Source organism: Athene noctua, chromosome 24, assembly GCF_965140245.1.
Source record: "Athene noctua chromosome 24, bAthNoc1.hap1.1, whole genome shotgun sequence".
NCBI lineage: Eukaryota > Metazoa > Chordata > Aves > Strigiformes > Strigidae > Athene > Athene noctua.
Window position 1 is genome coordinate 3,471,611 of NC_134060.1, and position 21,887 is coordinate 3,493,497.

The 21,887-nt window shown below is 47.1% G+C and overlaps 1 protein-coding gene across 1 annotated transcript in view; it reads left to right on the top strand.

Moving 5' to 3' along the window:
• Positions 1-5,579: 5,579 nt before the first annotated feature.
• The window catches only part of GRHL3 (grainyhead like transcription factor 3), a 28,424-nt gene continuing 12,116 nt past the window's right edge, over positions 5,580-21,887 (top strand). Inside the window, exons 1-6 of the mRNA XM_074926114.1 lie at positions 5,580-5,653; positions 16,525-16,711; positions 17,418-17,479; positions 19,092-19,428; positions 19,728-19,807; positions 21,678-21,831. Of these exons, the coding sequence (XP_074782215.1) occupies positions 5,637-5,653; positions 16,525-16,711; positions 17,418-17,479; positions 19,092-19,428; positions 19,728-19,807; positions 21,678-21,831 (837 nt within the window). The 5' untranslated portion in view covers positions 5,580-5,636. The remainder of the gene's footprint in view (positions 5,654-16,524; positions 16,712-17,417; positions 17,480-19,091; positions 19,429-19,727; positions 19,808-21,677; positions 21,832-21,887) is intronic.

Below are 21,887 nucleotides of genomic sequence, written 5' to 3' on the forward strand. Positions count from 1 at the left end.
GAGTCAAGTGAGGTATCTGAGACCAAACTCATCTCTGCTATAGCGTCACTGGCTGACATCAGATAACTTCCTGAAGGGAGGCAGCTTTGATCAGGCTGCAGCAGTGGGGGAAATGGTTGGGAGTGATACCTGATGTTTTGCATCTGGTCCATTTTAAAAACTGTTTTCATGTTTAAAAATAAGTTTCTCTGAGTGAGGAATCACAGCGCTGCGGTAACTGTGGGCCCAGCGCTGAGCCCTTCCTTGCGCTGCGGGTGTCATTGACAGCCCCTTCTGCTCCTGGTGTCGTAATCACTGGTGGGGGAAATTCAACTCCTTGTGGTTTTTTGCAAGAGGAAATGTGCTTTTCTGTTTCATGTTTTGAGTTGCACGTGTGAGACAGTCGATGGGGAGGGAAGTCCCGTGAGTGAGGTATGGCTGAAGAGCAGCAGTGTGTGCTCACTGTTGGGTGCTGGGGTTAGAAGACAAAGTTTCCTTAGAACCAGTCTTAAATCCCTTTTATAGACAACCCAGATTTCCTCTGTGAAACCTTCCCCTGACATCCTGTACATATTTATAGCTGAATATCACGGGAAGCCTCGGCAGTAAATATGACTGAAATGGAGAACATCCTTGCAACATCTCCAACCAGCTCCCTCCCTCTGTGGACTAAACTGAGATGTCCATTCCCCACTGTGGGTTTCTTCTAACTGGGTTTGGACTGACAGCTGTCAGCTAAATGCACACGCTGAAAGACAGATCTGGAGTGAGAGCATGGGATGAGCTCAGGTCAGAGCACGCAGAGAAAAAGTGAAGCTTCTTCAACAAATTGAAGCTGGCTGAGACGGTGGGTCATGTTTGTTTACTTAAACTGAAGGTGGCTGCCCTGAAAACTGTTAGTTGGGTCACTTGTTTGCAACCCAAACTTGTTACTGTGTAAAAACTGGTAGAACTAGATAAAGACAACAGGAATTTTCCTATAGCCCCGTGGGCTACAACAGATAATAACAAACTGGCCTGACTCTATTAAAAAGACATTTAAGCATCAGGTCATGTTGTTTAGTGGTACTGGGATCCAGCAGAGCCAGCTGGCTTCCCAGATACCCTGCAGATAGAGGGATTCACCTAACTGGAAAACAACTGCTCAGAAAGGGTCATTGAGGGGTTTGGCTCTTGTGCTCACTTCAGAATGCCAGATTTTTATTTTTTTTTTTCCTTTTCCTCATTATTACTATCACAATAGCGCTACAGAGTGATTTTTGTAGCCTCTGTTGTGCTATGTGTTGTACAAACAGAGTGACAGGGCAGTCCCGTCAGACAAAGCCTTGCAGCCCAAGGAACTTCCAGATCAGCTTTTTGTTCTCTGCCTTCCCAAGGAAAAGGCTCTGGGAGGCAGAGGGAGTCTCACTGGGAAAGTGTCTGGTCTGGATATCAAAGGTTTCTACTTATATGGCACAAGCTGTATTTTTTGCTGGAAAAGCACCTGAAGCAGCCACGTCTCCCTTTGGAGAACAGCTCACTTTAACCTGCTTCAGGCTGCTTCCTCTTGCTGCATATTAATTGTTGAAGTGTTTTAATAACCTTTGGTCAAAGACAGCTGAAATTCCTGGCACATCACAGGACAACTGGAAAGGATGTTTGACAGCTGTCAGTGGGAAAAGCCATGTATCCTAAAGGGATTAAAGCCCTTGCTTTGAAGTTTCTTACAAGTTATGTAGAAAAGAAGCCAGACTGGGAACAGGGAGCATGAAATGACTTCTCCGAGGTCACACCACAAATCGGTGGTGGAGGGAGAAATAGGAACATCAGGGTGGCATGGTCACAGGGCCACGCCGCACCTTGGGCAGCTCCTCCAAACACAGACCCAGCCAGTTCCTGACACGGAGACCCGATGAGTGATGTCGTCCTCAATCATGGAGCTGCTGATCTCTCCCTAACGAAATGCAGCTAATCACGGTCTGCCCCTGGATGTTTAAAGAGGGTTTAACAATCCAAACACAAGTGCAACCCTGTTGCCTTAGAGAGGGTGTAGCTGTGAGGAAAATTTGGCCCTCTCTTTTAAACTTTGCCGTTTGTCTTGACTGCTGCATGCTTTATTTTTAGAGCATCATAAAGGGCTTTTGTTCCAAGGTATATTTAACAGGGGAGTGGAAGGGAAGTGGGAGGGTTTTGTGCATAGAGAATGTATCTCTTGGTCTCTTTCTTCTAACCCACCCCCTCACCAGATACTCTTGGAGGGTGGAGTATAAATGAAAAAAAAAAAAAAAGAGAAAATAATAATTAAAAATACTGAAATCATAGTCAAAGGGATTGTCTAGGCGTCCAGGCCTGGAGGCCTCTCAGGCGCCATAAAACATACATTATCACAAAAAAGACAAGGTGCCCAAGAGAATGGAAGAGGCAGGGCAAGGGTGGTCCCGTCTGGCAGGAGCTGGCGGGTGCTGGAGGCAGCGCAGTGCCCAGGCTGTCCCTGCTTCCCACCAGGACACATCGCACCTAGACTGGTGTGTGCCTGCTGGGATGGTCCTGGTCCTCCTTCGCTGGCAAGAGCATCAAGCTAACTCAGGGGAGGCAGCGAGGGTCCTGTCAGTGGGAAGATTGGGGATAGGGAGTCAGTAACAGTTTCATCTGGCCTTGAAAAGGTGTCTGAGAGGGCAAACTCAAGCTGGTGTTGCCATGAAGAAGACAGACACGTGTACAGGCCCTACGGTACTGACGCAAAGGGGTTGGTTTCTGCTGTGAGGGATTTTACCGAGGCGCCATAATTCCTGGAGGCTGGGAGAGTGCCTCAGTGCTGCGGGTAGGCGCATAGCTAATTGCATAAGAAATAAGATTGTATGCGAGAACGAGCACGCATCTTCCTACCTGGCAAAGTCTCTCATTCTGCCATTGCAAGAAGATTCTCGCAGGAAAAAAGACGAGGTCCTGCATCAGTGGCAGCAAAGCTAAAAAGAAACTTAATGCTTAAAACCCAGAATGAGTAAAACTAAGAGAGACAGTCACAGCTGTCCTTGTGGAGTCCCAGTGAACTTGTTCCAAGGGGAATCTGTGTTTCTGTCCTTTCTGCCAGTCCTTCGCAGCTTCCCAGTGAACCTCCTGACTTCCCAGGCAGGCTCCAGACGCACTGAAGCAGGACGGGGCACGCAGCCTCACCCGTGACTGGCCAGCAGCATCAAGAGCCTGCTAAGCCCAGACTGGCCTCGGCAGTCCCCACTTCCACCTGAGCTGTGGGGTGTGAGCCACAAGTGCAGCAGGGGTAGGCTTAAACCCCCAACAGTAGAAATGAGGCTTTACCGGCAGCATGCTGGTTACGAAGCCTAGATCCAGCAGGCAGAAGGGTCCAGGGACTTTCTTTTTCTCCTGTCCCCTATCATAGAGTAGCAGACAACGTCATCCTTGCTGCTCTGCAAAAGGCCAAGTCTAAAAACCTGAGCGTTTCCATCGGGAGGTGGATTTGGCCTGGCTGTGGTGGCACCGAGGCCCACAGAGCACCTCTCGCTAAGACAAAGCCTGTCACTGCTCGGCTTTGCCAGCCACATTTCTCCCTCTCTTTTCTTTGACAGAAGGCTTTTCCTGCAGAGGTCAGAATCCCGTGCCCTGCCATTCCCCTGCATGGTCTGGCTCAGGGAGTGTTTTTTCCTCCTTCACTTTTATTGTTGGAATCTGGTAAGTCTCACTGAAAGGTTAGAAGAAACTTGGAAATCCCCTAAGGGGATGTTGCTGCTCTTTGCTTTACTCAGTCAGTGAAGTACTCTGCCTGGATCCAGGTGAAGGACAAGTAGCCAGGACTATGACTGCTCATCATGAACTGGGCAGGGTTTCCTTAATTTAGAGATATAATCAGAATGCTGATCAAGTAATGCCACCAGTGCATAGGATTTGTGCTTTCCTTGGCTCAGTAGGACATATGTCTTCTTTCCTCTTCTCTTTTTTTTTTTTGTCCTCTCACCACTGCATGGTCTCTGCTATGGCACTGACTCTGATCATCAGCCCTCACTCAGCTGATTTTTGGGCATTGCTGTCCTCTGTTGCACAAGGTCTTGGCAGCTGGTGCTCTCCAATGGTCCCCAATGGAGTTTGCATTGCTCCAGACCTTTGCTTTTCATACCCAGAAATCAGACTTTGTCCAGCCCCTAGATCCCTGGCAGGCAGGAGTTTGCACAGCAGAGCGGAGGGTGATAGCTGCTGGCTGGGTCAGGCACAGCTCGGCCCAGCCTGTCCCTTATCAGTCCGTGCAGATACACCACGGTCATTCTTCGTCCTGCGCTCCGAGCTGGCCATGCTCTGAGCCAGAAACCACGGAGATGTGTTTGAAGGGTGTTGTACCCAAATTAATATGCTCTGTCTTCACATCTGCCTGCGTAGACATGCCTTATCCCTGCCTGAGTGGGCCGGTAAGGCCATTTGTCACCAAGTCGGGAGAGCTGAACTTACTGTTATGTGAAGGAAGACTCACAAGCTTTCTTGTGCAGAGCGCTGAGTGGGACAGATTCAGTGAGTGAGACAGTGATGGGGGGTGAGAACGAGTGGTGGAAACCTTTCTTTTTCCCTTTGTTTTAAGGCTTGTACCAACTTGTCTCATAAAACCCTCTCCTGCCTTCCAAATCCAGTCAACATGAGTCACCCACTGAGCCCATCCTTTGCCTCCTCATTGCAACACGGATGACAGAAACCATCCAACAGGAGTGCTTGAATCCATGATGAGTTTTGTTCTATTGCATAAATCTTTTCCCCGTTTACAGGTGAGTTGCTACAGAGCTATTGCCTGGGTGGTATTCCTACAGCCAGTTCCCAAACGGCGTGTGTCTGGGCTTCCCTCTGCCATCCCGTGCGTGCCGGAGTAACGCTCTTGTCTGCGTCCAGAAGGCAGGACAGCATGCGTGAACGGTACGGAAAAAGGTTCCCCCGCAGACCTGTTTCCCTTACATATCCAGTGTAAGGCAAAGATTCCCTCAGCCGGTATCTTTGCTGCATGTCTTGGCTTCTAAAGTTGGGGGTTTTAAAGTTTTGTTTTTAAGAGGAAAAAAAAAAAAAACAACATACTATGGGGGTGTTCTGGAGTGAGAAGCTAAGAGGGGGTGAGAAAAGGAAAGAAAGGGTTAGCCTGTCAGTGCAGTTATCATTTAGGAATGAGAGGAAACTTAAACGGCTTTTCTTCTTCCCTAATGTGTTCCTATATGTATATATGTGTGTGTGTGTGTGTGTACGTATTTTTGTCTGTATATTTATATATAAAGAAACAGCAAAGGACAAATCAACCCCCAGATTAATAAAAATGACAGCTATTTGGCATCGCAAGATATGGAACACGTCCACCAAACTGAAACTAATTATCACGGAGATGAATAACTGATTCCCCTCCTTTATCCTATCTTTTTCCCCGCAGGGCTTTTCCCTCCTTCCCCACCCAGCTCCCTGCCCTCCATCCTCCCGGGGCCGGCAGGCAGAGGGTTACGGGCTGCACCTGTCTGGGTGTACCTGTCCCAGGGCACCTGTGCCGGCAGCCAATCCCCGGCAAGCGACCTGTCAGCAAAATACCTGGGCGCAAAACCTCAACATAAATCAAACACTTCACAGGCAATGTCTGTCTTTAGCAGGTACTAGGAGAGAGAAGGCATCAGAATTTACTGTCTGCGAAGATTTGGAAACGTGGGGAAATGTCTAATGAACTGGAGTAAGTAGAGTTGGGTTGGTTTTTTTGGTTTTTTTTTTTTTTTTTTTTAATTTTTTTTTTTTTTCTCTATTTCCCCACTCCTCTCTGTAAGGGCTGAGAGTTTCTTCCGAGGCTTGTTTAAGTGCTTTGGGTCTGGATGAATTAAGACTCCTCGGGTTAAGCTGCCTGCCCAGCTGTTTGCAAGTGGAAGTAAAAGAATGGGATGGGAGCGTTTTTCAGACTTTCTGTTCCTCACTAACCTGCTGCTGCTCTTAGGAGGAATCACTTCTTATTATTTAAGAGTTGTTTAAAATCAGGATTTTTTTTTTTTTTTCTTCTCCCGGACTAAAATTTGACACAGGGTTTCTGTCTAGATGTGAGTCTGTTCTGCCTCTATCCAACAAAATCTAACGTAGGCAAAAGTGGTGATTCTGTGGTTTAGTTTTTTCCTTAGAGAATACCTTCCAAAGTATTTACTAATTTTTGATGAGTTTCTACATTTTTGGGGGGCTGGGGTTGTTGTGTGATTTTTTTTTTTTTAATTTTTTTTTTTTTTTGGTTTTTAAGTAAATGGATTCACATTGTGATTCGATCAAGTGATTATTATGATTTATTGGTGTTTTGTTTTGGTGTTTTTTTTTTTTTAAAAAAAAACCCCAATAAAAAGCACTTAACATTTTGTTGATCCTGCATAACTCTTGCTTCTAATCTTGAGTTCTCCAAAATATTTTGGACTTTGGATACTGATGGTATGGATTTGCACAGCATACCGTGCCTTGCACCTCTGGAATGAAACAAATGTCATGCTGGTATGACACGGTGTAGTAAAGGCTGGAGGAATATTGAACAATGGTAGTGAATGCTGCTGTCAATCCAGTCTTTAAAAAGCTATCTAGGTGTATAGCCCTGTATGAAGTACTTGTGTGTAATAGAATTTACTAAGAAAAATATGTCCATACGTACGCATCTGTATAGATATGGTGCTTCGGAAGGTATTTTGAAAGAAAAACATGCCTCTATGTGTTTACACATACAGAGTCTGGCAGAGGTCTTGTGACAGCTAATCTCTTAATAATTGAGAACCCTGAAAAGGTGCAGCACTAATTATTATTTTACGTAAATACCGGGATCTGTATGTTTGGATCGATTAAGAATCAGTGACTTACATTTTTCCTTTCTGAACTTTATAGCTGGTGCTTGTCTGAGTTTATAGTCGATGCTTTTTAAACTTAAAGAGTCAGGCCACGCGGTTTACTCTCAAAACGCTGCGGAGTGTGTGTGTACACAGTGCATTGCAGAATTAGATTGATGTATTACTAATTATGGACTGGGGCATTATGTTACCTGATGAATTACATGGTTGCTTGACTCTTCTCTTACTAACGGGCTGTTAACCCCTGTGCCTTTCACATGAGAAAGGGGGAATTGATGGGAGCAGCATCCCCTTTGTGATTCAGATCTCGACTCCAAAGACCGATAAAAATGCAGAGGTTGCTGTCTGCTCTGTCTTCAGGACAGGTCACGGGATGGGGCTCTGGTTACCTCCGGAGGTAAAAGGCTCCGTGCAACGTTTTCTTACAGATTGAACCTGAGGACACGTTTGCGGATCTCTCCGAAAATGTCACTTTAGTCCATTAGCCCACAGCTGGGGGAAAAAATTTCTTTCGGGAGCGCAGACGGGGGGGGTGGAACAACTCCAGCCTGCTGGTGCCTTGTCGGAGGGGCTCGCCTGGAGAAGGCTTTTAGGAGCACAATGGACCTGGAGGATCTCACCCGAGAGCTCCCCGGGGCTGACGAGGAGCAGCGATAGGAGATAAGGGAGCTGGGAGCTCCGTGGTACCAAAGGCGTAGCTGAAACGTTCAGGCAGCTTTTGGGTTTACTATGAGGGGAGAAAAGGTGTCACCGGGGAGGAGGAACCTTGGGAAGAGCTGCTAAAGCCCAACATCTGAGCAATGGGGCTGTTGTAGTAGCTGTTAACCTCTGGTTAATCACCCAGGCCAAAGTCATACTGGGTGTAGCTTTGTAGACAACTGGGGGGAAGGAAAGGGCTCTCAGGAGGAGTGCTTAGAGGATCTGATAAGGGCAGCAGCGCCTGTCTGTGTGTCTGGCACAGCCCTTGTTCTTTATACACACCCCCCCCCACCAGCTGAGCACAGGGAGGGTTGATCTGAGCTGTGAACATGTGCCCAAATGCAGCTGATTTTTAAGGGAGCTGTGGTATCCCCATGGACTGATGCTGTCACCCCAAATGACAGGGAAAATAATCTCATGTCTCCATTTGCCCCTTTAATTTCACAGAAAGGACTGGGAAGAGACTAGCGTGGCATGAGAGAATGAGATGGTTTGCCTATTATAAAATATTCTAACTGATAATTTCCATAGTCTTCTAAATTGAACTTATGTCTAACTCTGCAATGCGTGGGCTTGAAAGAGTTAACCAGGAGTTACTCCCAGTTGTGGTTTTGTGGTCGAAACCATGATCGCCAGAAGCAAATTTTTGTCATGCATAAGGTGTGTTATTAAAACTTGAGTTATGCTCCTGGTGAATGAAAAGTTAAAGCCCTTTTATAAAGTTCTGGCAGTAAAGCATACAAGGGATAACCATGCTGAAGCGAGGTATGCTTTCAAGGGAGACGGGGGTTCTATTTTTTTTTTAAAGTTATGTAAAGAGAAAGAGAGATTTGTAAATTAAAGAAACAACAATCAAATAACTGCTATGCAATTCACAACAAAGGAGTAAAAGCCCTCTGAATAAACTCTAGACTCAAAGCAGAGATAAATCAACATTTACATAGTATCTCTGCTTTGATGCTTTGGGTCACATTTTCAACCGATTGGTACATCGGTGTAATTCCAGATAAATCTGTAGAATAAAGACAGTTACACTAATGAGGATTTACTCCTGCTTTGTTTCGTCTGAGGTTTAAATTGTTGATCATTGTAAAGTATTCATCGGAAAATGCACTTGCACTTACACTGCACCTGCAGGTGCTTCTGTTCAGCTCCTTGGCAGGGAGACTGCCCCGGCTGGTGCCTCGCATCCCGAAATAGCGTGTGCTCAGGGATGATAAAGGCAACAGCTGAAAAATACAGGAATCAGTGGAATTGATTATGTAGCATATGATTAAATTCTGGCTGGGACTCCATTGCTAATCCCCAAGTTTCAAAGGTTTGGAAGATAAGCAATTGCGGTGGCTTGGGTGGTGTTATTCCTCCAGGTGTTCTGGCTGGTAGCTGTGAGTATGGTACGGGTGAGGGTAGCTCAGATCCAGACCCAGTCCTTGTCCCCAGATGTTCGTACCACAAGTGCTCAGAGGAAAAGAGCACGTGTCATTTACCAAATGACTTGGTTCCCAGGTGCCAGCCGCCTGCTGTGTCAAGTTTTTGTTTCTTTCCATCCTTCTGTCTTTGCTGTCTGAGCTGTGATACTTGCTCTCCAGAAATGTGTTGTTTAATAGGGTCATACCTAGGACGGGATGAATGGTGTTTGTTTGGCAAAAACATTGTTTGAAACACATTATGCTATTTTTTTAAATTTTTTTTTTAATTAAACAGCAAAGCAAGAGGCTTCTCTGTCTTGGGGGACACGTGTTCACAGGATACTCTGAATCTGAATACGTTAGAGTGTGCATAGAGAGTACATCAGCCACCTGCATTGTAGGAGATCTGGGCAGCTGAGGTCTGGCCAGTCTGAAAGGTCCCTCCAGGATGGGAGAGGAACCCAAAGAGGAAACTAAAAGGGCAGAGCCAACCCTGGCTGCCTCTCACCGGGTCTGTTGATAGTCCCCAGCGCAGCTGAAGGAGGTCCAGGCAGTGCCAGCCGTGGAGCAAGGCCAGTGCTGGGGCAGGGAGCACGCTGCGTGGCGTGAGCCTTGTGTCAAGTGTCCTGCCCTGACACACGCTTCCTGTATCCTCTTGGGCAACGCGCTGAGGATTCACCTCGCCCACCTTCAGCTTAAACTCAGGTGCCAAGTTTGTTAGCTGACTGAATTTGCAGGCAGTAGGAAGAGATGAGAACATCCCAGCCTCAAATGGGAGGGCTGAACTGTCCTGTTGGCTCTCAGTGCTCGTAGGACACCGGGACTCAACGCGTAACCCTGAAATGGCAAACTTTCCATGAGGTTAATGTTAATCTCTGCTCTTACTGCTTCCTGAAATTGAGTGCTGAGGTTCACACAGAAATATGTAACATCATTTAGTGTGTTACTGCAGGATCCTGTGATAGGATGTGATGAGGGAAGTATAGAAACTTGAGTAAAAGTGGGCTCTATTCTCAGTCAGGGCCTCTGGGCCTTGTTACAGTACAAATAACCCATAATAATTGATTACTGGATTAAAACCAGATTATCTGAGCAGTGAAAAACAGACTTTGTCACAAAAGATTGCATATTCTTTTATTGCTACCACTGATTTTTTTAATCCAAGTCTTGTAAAACGGATTATTTTTTTTTATTTAAAAGCCACAGCTCTCGCAGTCAGCGAATATATGAGAATTAAAAAATAACAAGTAGCTAGGTTTTTGGATGTGGAAGCTGGGAGGAAAAAATCCATAGGCACTGAAAACAAAAAGGATAACTAAAAAAGCACCTAGACTCTTGGAGTTATGAAGCCCTTCTCCTCATGTGTAATCTTTCTCATGGTGTTTGAAGGACTGGGAGCTTCATTACAGCGTGTGTGTGTGTGTGTGTTATGTGTTGGTGGAGATGAAGGTTTGTGTTCATGAATACATGTCTACATAAGATGTCCTTATCTGTCTATAATGAAAATAAGAAAGTGAGTAGAAGTTTAGACCAAGATTTCAGAAGTGCCAGGTGATAGCAGATGCTCAGTCAGAGGCACTGTTGAGGCCCTGCTTTCTGTGAAACTTAGGACACCTCAAAACTGAAGCATCTGACATCACAAACTGCTTCTGGAAAAAATCAGCCATAATTCCTGAACTGCAAACTAATTCTGTGCTGTCATTTGTTATGTTAGGCAGGGAAGGCACTAAAGCAGGAATCATTTGTGAAATGTGATTGTGTGGGTGGATACCTCAAGGATGATGTTATCAGGTAAGACACAATACCAGCTGGTGTCCCCCAAACATCACTCAACACTGAATTGACTCACGGAGCCCTTCAGGCTAGAAAGGCAGGAACCAGTCCAATGCTGGCGAGGTTTATAGGAGAGGTTCAGGTCTGGTTCTGTTTTCCCATCCTCTCTGAGCAGCCTTGGATACGTAATTTTAATGTCAGTCTCTATGCCTCAGTTTCTTCTCCGGTGATAATAAACAGCTTCAAAAGCAGGGAATTGTGCTGGGGTAAAAATGGAAGAATAATTCCTGGGTTGGTAGGTTCTAAAGAGCCACGAGTAACCCAAGAGGGCCGAGAGACAGGCCAGTCCCCTGCATGTTAGGCAGGTAGTGCCTGTCCCTGGAAGGTTCATCTGGCTCCGTGGCGCTTTGGATTCAAACCGTTCCAACTGGTTTCAGCTCCACAGGAGAGCTGGGGTGGGGGATTCAGTCAAAGGGCTTGGCAGGGCTCTAGCTCCCCAGTGTCAGCACAATGCGCATGGCCCTGGTCCCCACCCTCCTCCATCCCACCTGCAGGGGCACACCACACCTTGCCCTGGCCGGAGCAGCTGCACGGCTAACTCCAGTCTTGTGGGTGGTGCTGAGCACCACCGGCCTGCATCCACGCTGAGGACTCTCAGCGCTCTTTTGGTAAACAGGAACCATTTCTCAAAGATGCTCCCGATACATCCCCTTTTCTTTCCATCCCAGGCACTGCCCGTCTCTGCCCAGCACTTATTAAACGCAGGTGGATGCTCTGTTGTGTGCGTCGGTGCAGGGTGTCTGGGTGAATGTGACTGGGGGGGCTGTCGCATGCATGTGCCACACAGGCCATGTGCTTCCAGGAAAAAGAGAGGCTTGTGCACTGTCTGTGTGAGTGAAAGAGCGCTGAGGGCTGGCTAGGAAACATGTAGCTGTTGTGCTGAGTGAACGTACTGCACTACCCTGAGGCTGCTCGAGCTGCTGAAATGCCCCAGTGACAAGAGTCCTCATTGTTACCCAGCTGCCAGAGAAAATATTTCAGTCTGTAGGCAGTACAGGCCAGGGTCCATGAGATTAGTGATCTCCTATGACATCTATGGATGGACACTGTATTGTACTTGGCATCCAGGCAACGTTTTTCATTGTTAGTCTGTTTGTTCTGTTTCTTTTTGTGGTTTTTCTTCCTGGTTTTCTCTCTGTCTGGATTTTTGCCTGGCTCTGTGAATAGGCCTGTGACAGTGTGCTTACTGATGGCTGTACGGGCGCATTGTCTTCAGGTGTGCTTATTTACTAAACCTGCAGATAGGGTAAAATCCGAATTTAGCTGAAAATTTTGGATTTAGTAACGAGGCCACTTTGTGGGATGCTGTTCTTCCTTGGCAAGGGGGCCTGGTTTACAAGCTAAAATCTACCTCAGAAAGTAGTAAATGTGCCATTTACTCGGTCATGGTAAATGCTGCTCTTCACTGGTCCCGCTTTCTTGCGTGTTGATCCTTCCCCGTATTACTGATAAGAGGCTCTTGGGGAGCATCAGGGTTATTCCAACAGGGAAGTGAGTGCAATGCAGGAAGCCAGAGCTAATGAAAGCCCCCACGTGAACTGCCTGGGGTATCTCTGAAGTCCTGCAGGCCCGGGTCTCTGTTTTGTGGCTTTGAATTCCTGCTGCTGGTTGCCATGGATTCTCCTCTCCTTTGTCAAAGTGATGTTTCTCTGTAGCCATCAGCATCTGGTGAGGCTAATATTTAGGTTGGAGGCTTAATCAGTTATTGAGGAGAGAACAAAGACAAGCAACACAAAGCTTAAAGGCCGGCAAAACCACCCACTGAAACCCAACAAAAGGCAAAAGGAATACAAACGTTTCTTTCCTGCTTGGCTGATCTCCCCACCTAGACCCTTTGGGCATATTCTCCTGTTTCAGCATAGCCCGGAGTGTTTATTCATCATCAGGAGGCCACTGTTATGGTAGACTTGGCAGATAAATAGGGGAAACAGAGATTGGGTGGGATGGAGAGGGGAAAGGGGGCTGGTATCACCTTGTGTCAAATTCTAAACTGTTTGGAAACAAATAGACTGCTCCCTTCCCCAAATCATGCACTGCTTTGCACATGACCCCGAGGCTCCAGCAGTGTGAGTCTGTGCACACAAGCAGGGAGGCCACTGGTCCCGCATGTTTGTGTTTCACTAGCCCACCCTCGCTTTGCCTGAGCCTCTGCACCAAGGTGCTGCGGGTAAAAGGAAAGTTTGTTTTGCCAGAGAGCACACAGTTTGCAGTGGACAAACATGACGTAGCCACATGGAAGGGGCATTGCAGGGAGTGATGAAAGTAAAGTTCATGTGTGTTTGAATCTGGATTTTGGATGTCTCTTTCCTGCATCTCTACTTCCCAGAGATTGCTAATGCTGAGTCGGAAGCAGGCTGTAGAAGCAAACTGACATGATGGTATCCTGTAGCTGCATGAACCAAAATGCATCTGGTGTCAAAACGGTGCCTAAATGTGTCGTCATATCTGCTTATCTCCTCGAATCACCCTCTTTCTTCAGATATTCGTTAGCCCTGTTGACCTTCTGGAATAGGGTCAGAGCAGAGCTGACCTCTCTGGAAGGGAGGTGGGACAGAGTCTGTAACATCTCATCTGCAGAGCTGTTCCAGCTGCAGGGTTTTATCTGAGGCAACTCACACGGCTCCACTCAAAGACACTTCAGTGACTACTAGGGATCACATGAACTCTGGAAAAGAAACAAGATGAAATAAATGTGCAATAAATGATGGGGACATCGTGTCACCTTTGTCCAAGTCTTCAGCTGGGTGAATTGGTGCAAGCTCACTGGGACCAGTGCAGTCCCACTGTATGGGAGGAGCTGCTGTGCTGTCGGCCCACTGACTTCCAAGGACTTTGCAGTTTCTAAGCACAACAGGATCCTGACAGAAGCCTCCAGTGAGTCCTGCTGCAGTAGCCTAAAATGCTGCAGCCCTAATCTGGTCCCTCCTTTCCGCTGGAGTTTGCTGCTTTGTAACAGGAGCACCACCGGGCCATGTGTGCCCACATTCTAGAGCTCTTGAATTCAGGGCACAGCGTACAGCTTTTGGAAAATGCCTTTGCTGTAGTATGCCAGGTGGAGGGTAGGGCAGGTTTTCCATTGTGCCATCGCTGCTGCAGGGACAGTTTCTCCTAGCAGAGGCGTGGGGCAGGCAGTGATGAGGGGGTGATGTCTGCAAGCAGCACAGCCAGAGCTATCCAACGAAGCTCGTGAAAATGAGATGCAGGCTCCTAGGGCACTTTTCAAACTTGTATTCTTCATAAACTGGACACAGCTACAAGCGGTTGAGATCTCAAGCTCCCCCTTCCAATTTCCCTCTGCCTCCAGAGTGCAGACCAGGTAATAAAATGCTAAACCATCAGCTGCTCATGCATACAGTGGTTGTGCCACTCCAAAGTGACAAGGCAGGGAGGCAGAACAGAGTCCCACAACAAGGAGTGCTTCAGCTAAGGGAGAATAAAGCTCCAAAGCATTTTTCCTTGTAGTATCTGTGCTTTAAGCTCCTGAATGCTTTGTTGCTACATCTTACCATGGTGTGTTTATCTATGTTGATTACAAGTGATAGGAGCTGAGTCTCACCCTGAGAGCAAGCTCTGTTGCTGCCTATTCTTCCTTGAGAAGATCGGATTGAGAACGGGTGAGGATTCCTGTCCAGACAGGACTGAACAGCCCATCGCCAAGTCGACAGCAGTGAAATCTGAGTCATGCCGATTGCTCGCCTTGGAGACAGCAGCGGCACTGAAGGGGAGGGAGGGCTGCGTGAGAAACGCTAAAGACAACGAAACTCACAAAACACCTGGTGAAGTTTCATGCACGGGGTGAAACTGGTGTTGGTCCATCATCCCGATGTGCGAGGGAGAAGAGGAGCAAACCCAGTTATACCTGGGTTTATCTCCGTTATAACCAGGTGTGATGGGAGCTTGCGGTGGCCAGAACCGTAAGGTGGAAGCAGCTGCTCTCTGTACCAACCTGAGCTCGGGCGCCTGCCACCACGTGAGCGCAGAAACCAGTGGGAATTGGGTGCCTCAGGCCACTAGCAGAGCCGTTACCAGCTTCTCTCCTGTGCGGCTCAGATGCAGAGGGACTCTGTGTGGAAGCAACATCCTCTGTAATAAAAAGGTGACAAGGACACCAGAGGAAGCCCTTGGTGGCCTCATCTGTGCTGCTCTGGGAAAGACTGCGTACAATTATGGGGCTGCCGCTCTGCTCAGCCAAGGAGAGCTCTTGGGGCTCGCCCAGGAGCCAAAACCATCCATGTGTGGTTCATACGTGTACTCCCTGCTGGAGACGTGGCAGTGTGAGAGATTGGTGCACAGGCAGGAGTGAAGCCATCTTAGCTGGGCTGCCGGGGAGGACGGACCAGCACCCTTCACCCCATCCAAGGTCCTCCTCCACGCCCTCCAGTTTCCAGCCCAGGAGCATCCGCTGAGCACCTGGCTTTTCACTGTCAGCGTGGGCAGCTCACACCAAATGGGCTGGCAGTATCTGTCGTGGTTAGCAATAATTGGGAGTTTCAGACATGCCAGATTCCTTTCAAGAGGAATTATTGTTCTCCGAATGATTCACTTAAAAGTCTAGCTTGGGACTTACTATAAACACATGGAGACTAGCTTAAGGGAAACAACATTTTCCTTATAAAAATGCCATTGAAATGTAGCATTCGTTACCTAAACTCTTGTAGATTTTCTTTGCCTTTCCATTAAAAAAAAAATCAGCAGTTGAAAAAGTTCTGCTCTTGGCAACTTTGGAGATTTAAATAAATAAATTTCTTAATTTTTTTTTTTAAACTTCTGCTAATAAAACCCCAGTCTACCTTTCCTGGACATTTCCATTTTGCTGAAAGAGTAATTTTTGTCCACAAACTTATTTTTTTATGATGAATAGTATGAGCTGTTGTGGTGACACCATAAACACGTGGCTGAAGGATGTGACAGGAGTACAGCGACTGATTCACCCTCTCCTCCGAGCAGGGTGAACCTGCAGCACAGAGCACCCAGGGAATGCGTGGAGGCAATTCTGTGCTGGCTGCTAGTAGGATTTGCTGGAGGAAAAGGAAAGATGACCAATGTTTGGGTAATTAAGTGTCTGACAGTTTATTAACATAAATTGGACAGACCTGGAGAAAGTGCCAGAAGAGAGGACAGGCAGGGCATTATTTTGGTATGTTGCTTCTCAGCTCACGTAGTCCCATGAGCCTCACCTTTGTCAGGAATTTTTTAGTGGAAGGGAGGGTGTTGTGATCTGCCTGTCTACTTCCATTTAAGTAAAATCATATACGAATTATTGGGGGGGAAAAAAAAAAAGTTAGGTTGGAACTAAATTTAAAAGCCATGAAGTACAGCGAAGAATAATGATGGGGTTTGGTTTCATCTGGTCAAGATCTCTGAACTCTGAGTGATATTTGTGGCCTTTAGCTCCAAATTCAAGGAAAAATTTTGGAGTTTCCTGATCACGTTGCATTCAGGTTACTGACCAACATCCCACCTTGGCGGTGCATGATCTGGCTGGCTGGCAGTGTGAGCTTGCTGAGGAAGGAGCAGTTGCAGATGATGTTGTGGTGTTTTGCATCCTGGGGCAGGAGGAGGGAAGCAGAGGTACATCTGCCTCTCTGCATGGCCCCGCCACAGAGACTCTGACCTAATTTTGTACATAGCTACAAGCAGAAGAACTGTTAATCCTGAAGACTCTGGGAGTTAAGGCCCGGGAAAGCATCCCTTCTCCATTCCAGCAGTGCCTTTGCGAAGCCCTTCGTGTTCAGCTTGGTGGAAATTGCTGTGGAAAATTAGTACCCTTCATTCCCTCTTTCCTCTGTCTGGCTCAGTTTTAGATCTGTGCGTCTGATGAAGAATGACACCATGAACTTCCAGAAATTCCCCTATACCAATGAAGATGAAGCCTGGAAAACCTACCTAGAGAACCCCTTGACCGCAGCCACCAAAGCTATGATGAGGGTGAATGGGGATGATGACAGCGTGGCTGCCCTCAGCCTCCTCTATGACTACTACATGGTACGTTCCCACTGGGGCTGGGTGTCTTGGGGGTGTCTGTGCCAGAGGAGAAGCGTGAAGGTAAAATGTGGGCCCAGGCAGTTTAGGAGGGTACCCAGGTACTGAGCTCTCCGTGTTGTTTATGCAGTGATCCTCATAACACCCCTGGGCGTAGAGTGCCACTGTTATCCCCAGTGCACAGATGGTAAACTGAGGCACAAAATGCCATTCTACTGGAGAGAGAACCCAGAACAGGGTGGAAAACTGAACCTGGGTGTCTTAAGTCTCAGGCTGGTGTTTTTTTACCTGGCAGTGTTCATACAAGAAACAGCAGTGCTCTGAGAGACACGGAGCTGGAGGAGCTGTGTGCCTTGCAAACCCTAGCATCTTTATTTTTCCAGTGCTGCTCTAGGATGGAGCTTCAAGAAATGTGGATGTGATTTAGCCCTTAATGAAACCAATAGGACTCACGTTCCCATTCGCTTGGGTGCTTTTGAAAGTCCTTCCCAGAACAAGATGTTGTGGCTTGCCTAAGGTCACCTTGGGAATCCGCAGCAGAAGCCCAGCAAGAGAGCCCAGGTCTCCCGTGTCCTCACAGTGTGTTTGTTATTCACCCAGTGTTTTATCTATGAGACTTCACTTGCTACACAGACAAGGCTCATTTTCCCTCTGCTTTCCATTAATAAAATCTAACAATAAACAAACTCTTTGTTCTGCCTTTTTCTAGGTCCCAAAGGAGAAGAGGATTCTTCCATCTGGTATGATGGGACGCAATGAACTAGGAAAGAGGTTAGCTTAATTTTTTGCTCTCTATAGCTGTCTAATTCTCCTGCAGCTGCTTGCATGCATGGTCTCTTAGCTTGCATAAAATAGACATCAAAGCACAGTGTTATTACCAACAACAGTGGAGGTTATTAACCCTGAGACATATATTAAAATTCTTTAGGCCAGATCCCAAGCAGGTATAAATTGAGCTACACCCATTTACACAACTGAGGATCTGTCTAGCTGTGTTCAGAGGAGTTACACTGATTTGTAGCAGCTGAAGAATTTGTCTGTATTTCCTACTTTGTGACAACTGGAATGGGGAAAGGGATTAAGCATTGGCAGCAAGAAGGGAATGACCAAGTCCTCTTCCATTGCCTAGGCTGATAAGGGTTTCTGTTCCACTTGCTTCCAGTCTCCCAGGATTCTCTTCCAGTGACTCCCATTTGTCTTTGAGGTTTTCAGATAATTAACTATTAAATTAATGGCTCGTTTGCCACTATGAGTTCAGTTCCCCTTCCTGGATGCTGTGTGCTTTGGCAACCTTTTCTGGTTGTCTGTTTCTAACTACTTGACAGAATAACCCTCTTGAACGATACTTGATTCCTTCTTCATAAGTAACCTGAGTTAAGCTGTTTTCTCCTCTCCGAAAGGCCACTGCATTCTGGACAGTGGTATGTTTTTTTATTAACTCTAGAAATTTCAGCATATATCTGAAGGTGAAGCTCTCGAAGCAGAGTGGGTGGGAGCTACCCGCTCAGCTTTACTTCCCTTAGGGGTAGCTCATGCTGCCAAGAGGTGTGCGGGTTGCTAACGTGGGGGCTGGTTTGTTTTCTGCGCATGGTAACACATTTTCCCAGCTCAGCTGGGGCTGCAGAGTCAGGAGGGTCACAGAGCCACTGCTGTGGAAGGGACCAGTTAGTTCTTGGGAAGCTGCACAAAGGGATAGTTTCCGTGTGCGAGGGGAGTGTGGTTTTGTACATGTCTTTATCACTTGATAGCTCCGATACTTAAGTATTTTCTGCTCTGCAGCCTGGGCCATACACCTCCCTTCCCACACTGCAGCCATGTCAGTTTTTCACTGATCTCGTGTTCTTTGGGAGTTTTGCTGCCTAAGCTCCTGGAATATGTGAATTTGTACAAGAATCAGCTTTCCTTTAAAAAAACAAAAAGGCAAAAAAAAGCCAGTTTTAAAAGATCAGCTTTCAGTGTCAATGAGTCCTAAAAAGACCAAGATTGAAAGACCACATAGCAGTTATCTTTCCTATTGTCCCTGCTGCTCGGAGTGTTTAATAGCCAAAATAAAGAAATAATGGATGTAGGCCCTGGATCTGCGGCCCCAAACCATGTCTAAACAATATTCTCTGGTTCTGTGTGGTCATCCCTTATCTGCTGAGCACCTCTGGCCCTTGCTGATTGCACTGTGAGGTGTGTACATGGGTGGAGATCACCTATGGGCCTGTCAGGTCTCCCGTATCAAGCAGGAGATGTACACAGCTGACTCAAGGTCACCTGGTAGCTAGACTCTGCAGTTTGCTTCCCAGTAGCACGTCAAGGCATTTGCTTCTTGCTGTGACAACTTGCTGGGGATGTCCACGCTCTGCCCTGGTTTGAGACTGGACCCTTTCTCCACCAGGCACTGCCACGGAATGGAGTACGACCCAGAGATTGCATCCTTTGATGGCTCAGCCCATCTCATGAAGCTCTTGTCTGAAAACGTTTCCATGACCCAAGAATATTGTGAGCCACAGAAGAAAAACGGCTTAAGTCTTGAAGGCGTCCCTACTCCTCACAAGCCAGCCATGCTTCCACCAGGCACTAGCAAGCTGGACGCCACCCCAGACAACTTCATGGTCCCTCCAGGGGATGTATACGACAACAGCTCATTGAACTCCCTCTTCGAGACCATCCCCGTAGCCCCACCACAGCAGAGGTGGCAGCCAGACAGCACTTTCAAAGAGGATCCCCAGGAGGTCAGAGCTGTTAGTGGGTTGCGTGCTGGCAGTGCAGCCAGGGGGGTACTGCCTGAGGCTGTCTCTGGTTTGGGGTTTGCTCGTGCTGGAGTCAGTGGGAGCTTTGCTTTTGCATTAGAAGCTTGATGCCATTCCCATTGAATTGTTGGGATTTTACATTGAGTTTGGAAGCAGGATAAAGCTTTGAAATGAGGGTCCATGTTTTATCTGTGACTTCTGTTATAATGTCTGGGATAAGGTGGATGGACAAAGCAATGAAAGATTCTACTTCTGACTGTTTTGTTTCCACTTGTCTACAGTCACTACTCTTCAGTGATATCCTCAAACCCCAGCCAGAGCCACCTTGCCCCGAGAGTTACGCTGCAGACGGTGTCAAGAGGTAACTCCCAATCCAGGGTCTCTGGGTTTCCAGTGCCCTTGGCTGTGTCCCTTTCCTGGAGAAAGTCTGCGTCCCTCTCCTCGCCCCAGCGCCGGTCTTGGCAATGACCATTGCAAACGTACAGATCTCATGTTTTTGCAGAGACAAGTTGTGTCTTAGGAGCAAGTTGCTGTTCCGTGAGTTTTTAGACACAAAGTGGTGATGAGTGTTAGTGTTCGTAGCATGAAGCAGGGATTAGGGTTTGAAATGTTTTACTGAGAAGGAGTCAAACCCAATCTTAAATTCAAGTTACTTGGTGCATTTGTGCCAGTTCATGTTTTTAGCTAGAGAGCCGTGTGGTACGGACAGTACTCTGTGGGCCAAAGTGGTGTCAGTCCAGTGCCAACTGCTTCCACTGCTGTGCACTTCCATACCTCATCAGCACCTTGACCTGCATGGGCAGAAATGTGGCCTTGAGGCCTTCCATGGGAGGGTTTGCTGTGCGCTACAGCCCCTTCCCAGGGAGCGCTGCTTGGTTCCATGATACGCATAGATCCAGGTGGCTGCACCATCTTTCTACAAGCTACTTGGAATGGCATAAATGACAGAGAAAATGAGGATGATGGTTGATGAGGGTGATAAGCACCCGCCTCCTCATCTAAGGTTTAGGTTCTCACTTTGGGTTTAACACTGTTAGTCAACCTTGATTTTTTTTTTGAAGGTGTCACTGCCTCTCATTCCTAAAACAGGAGAGAGGTTTCTTCCTCCTTTCCACTCATCTCCCAGGCAGAGCTTTCCTGCTCTAGATACCGCATCAAACCTCTGAGTAGGTAACATTATTCCACCTCCCACTTTTTATTTGCCTCCTGAGTCACCTGACTCCATGACTCAGCTGTCAGACGTGGGGATTTTCACACAGACAGCAGCTCATGTTCATGAGCGAGAGGCTTTCTGTTTGCTGTTTATTTGTGCACTGAAGTTCTCTGGCTCTAGATAAGAGGAGTTGCCAAGCCTATCTTCAGAGATGGCATCACAGGGGAGGTGGAGCAGGAAAAAGAGATGGGTTGGTGACTAAACAGGAGTACGATGATCTTCAACTCCAGGGCACTTGAAGGGTCTGTGTGAAGGCTTGTGTACAGGTGGTGGCTCGCACAGATTCCTCACAGAAGAAAACAGCTTGAGCTATGGCCTCATGGTTTGAATGCTCATAGGTGCTGGGGAATGCCCAAGAACAGGGCTTCTTGAAAATCAGGCTCTTCTTTTAAATTTATCAACAGTGACACCTTCCTCTGTGTAACGCTAGAAATCTTTTCTGTAAAGACTAAAGTTAGTGCCCAGCAGACTGAGAGTTCAACAAGCTGGGCTTCTAAGTCCATTTTTAAGCACCTGGAGGAACAAGCAGATGTCGGTGTCCTCCAGGTCCTCCTGTTTCTACAGGACCCATTAGGACACAGTCTTCCTGGGTCAGTCATTAATAGGTGTGAATTTGGAGACAGGAATCTGAGTTTAGGATGTTGTAAAAGTCTCATCACAGGTACCTATTTTTGTTTGGTTTGGTTTAGGCTTTTGATTGTGCAATGGTTCTGGTAGCCATCCACAGAAAAATACCAGTTACAGTAATGTACAGGGGGTTTTTTTAATCCAAAACCAGAGGGTGAAATGACGCTGTCGGAGAACTGCTGCTCCTCAGGGTGTTGGGGAGGATCAGTATGTGCTGTGCTGGGAGGTGCTCGATGGTGTAGGGGCGTGTGAGATGGGGAACAGGGCAGAGACTCCTGTGTGTACAGTGTCTGTAACCTGTAGAGGTAGGGACTTGTATGTCTCTTGTTTTGCTTTTGGAGTAAAATGGCAGCGTGTGCTTATTCATCATTCTCTCTTTGTTCCATACAAGTGACTTTGAATACACTCTGGGGTCACCCAAAGCCATTCACATCAAGTCTGGGGACTCTCCCATGGCCTACCTCAACAAAGGACAGTTCTACCCCATCACGCTGCGGACAGCTGGAGACAGCAAATGTTTACACTTGTCCTCAAATAAAGTGAAGGTAAGAGACAAGCTGACAATTTTGCTGACACACGCTGTAATCAGACATCCAGCAAT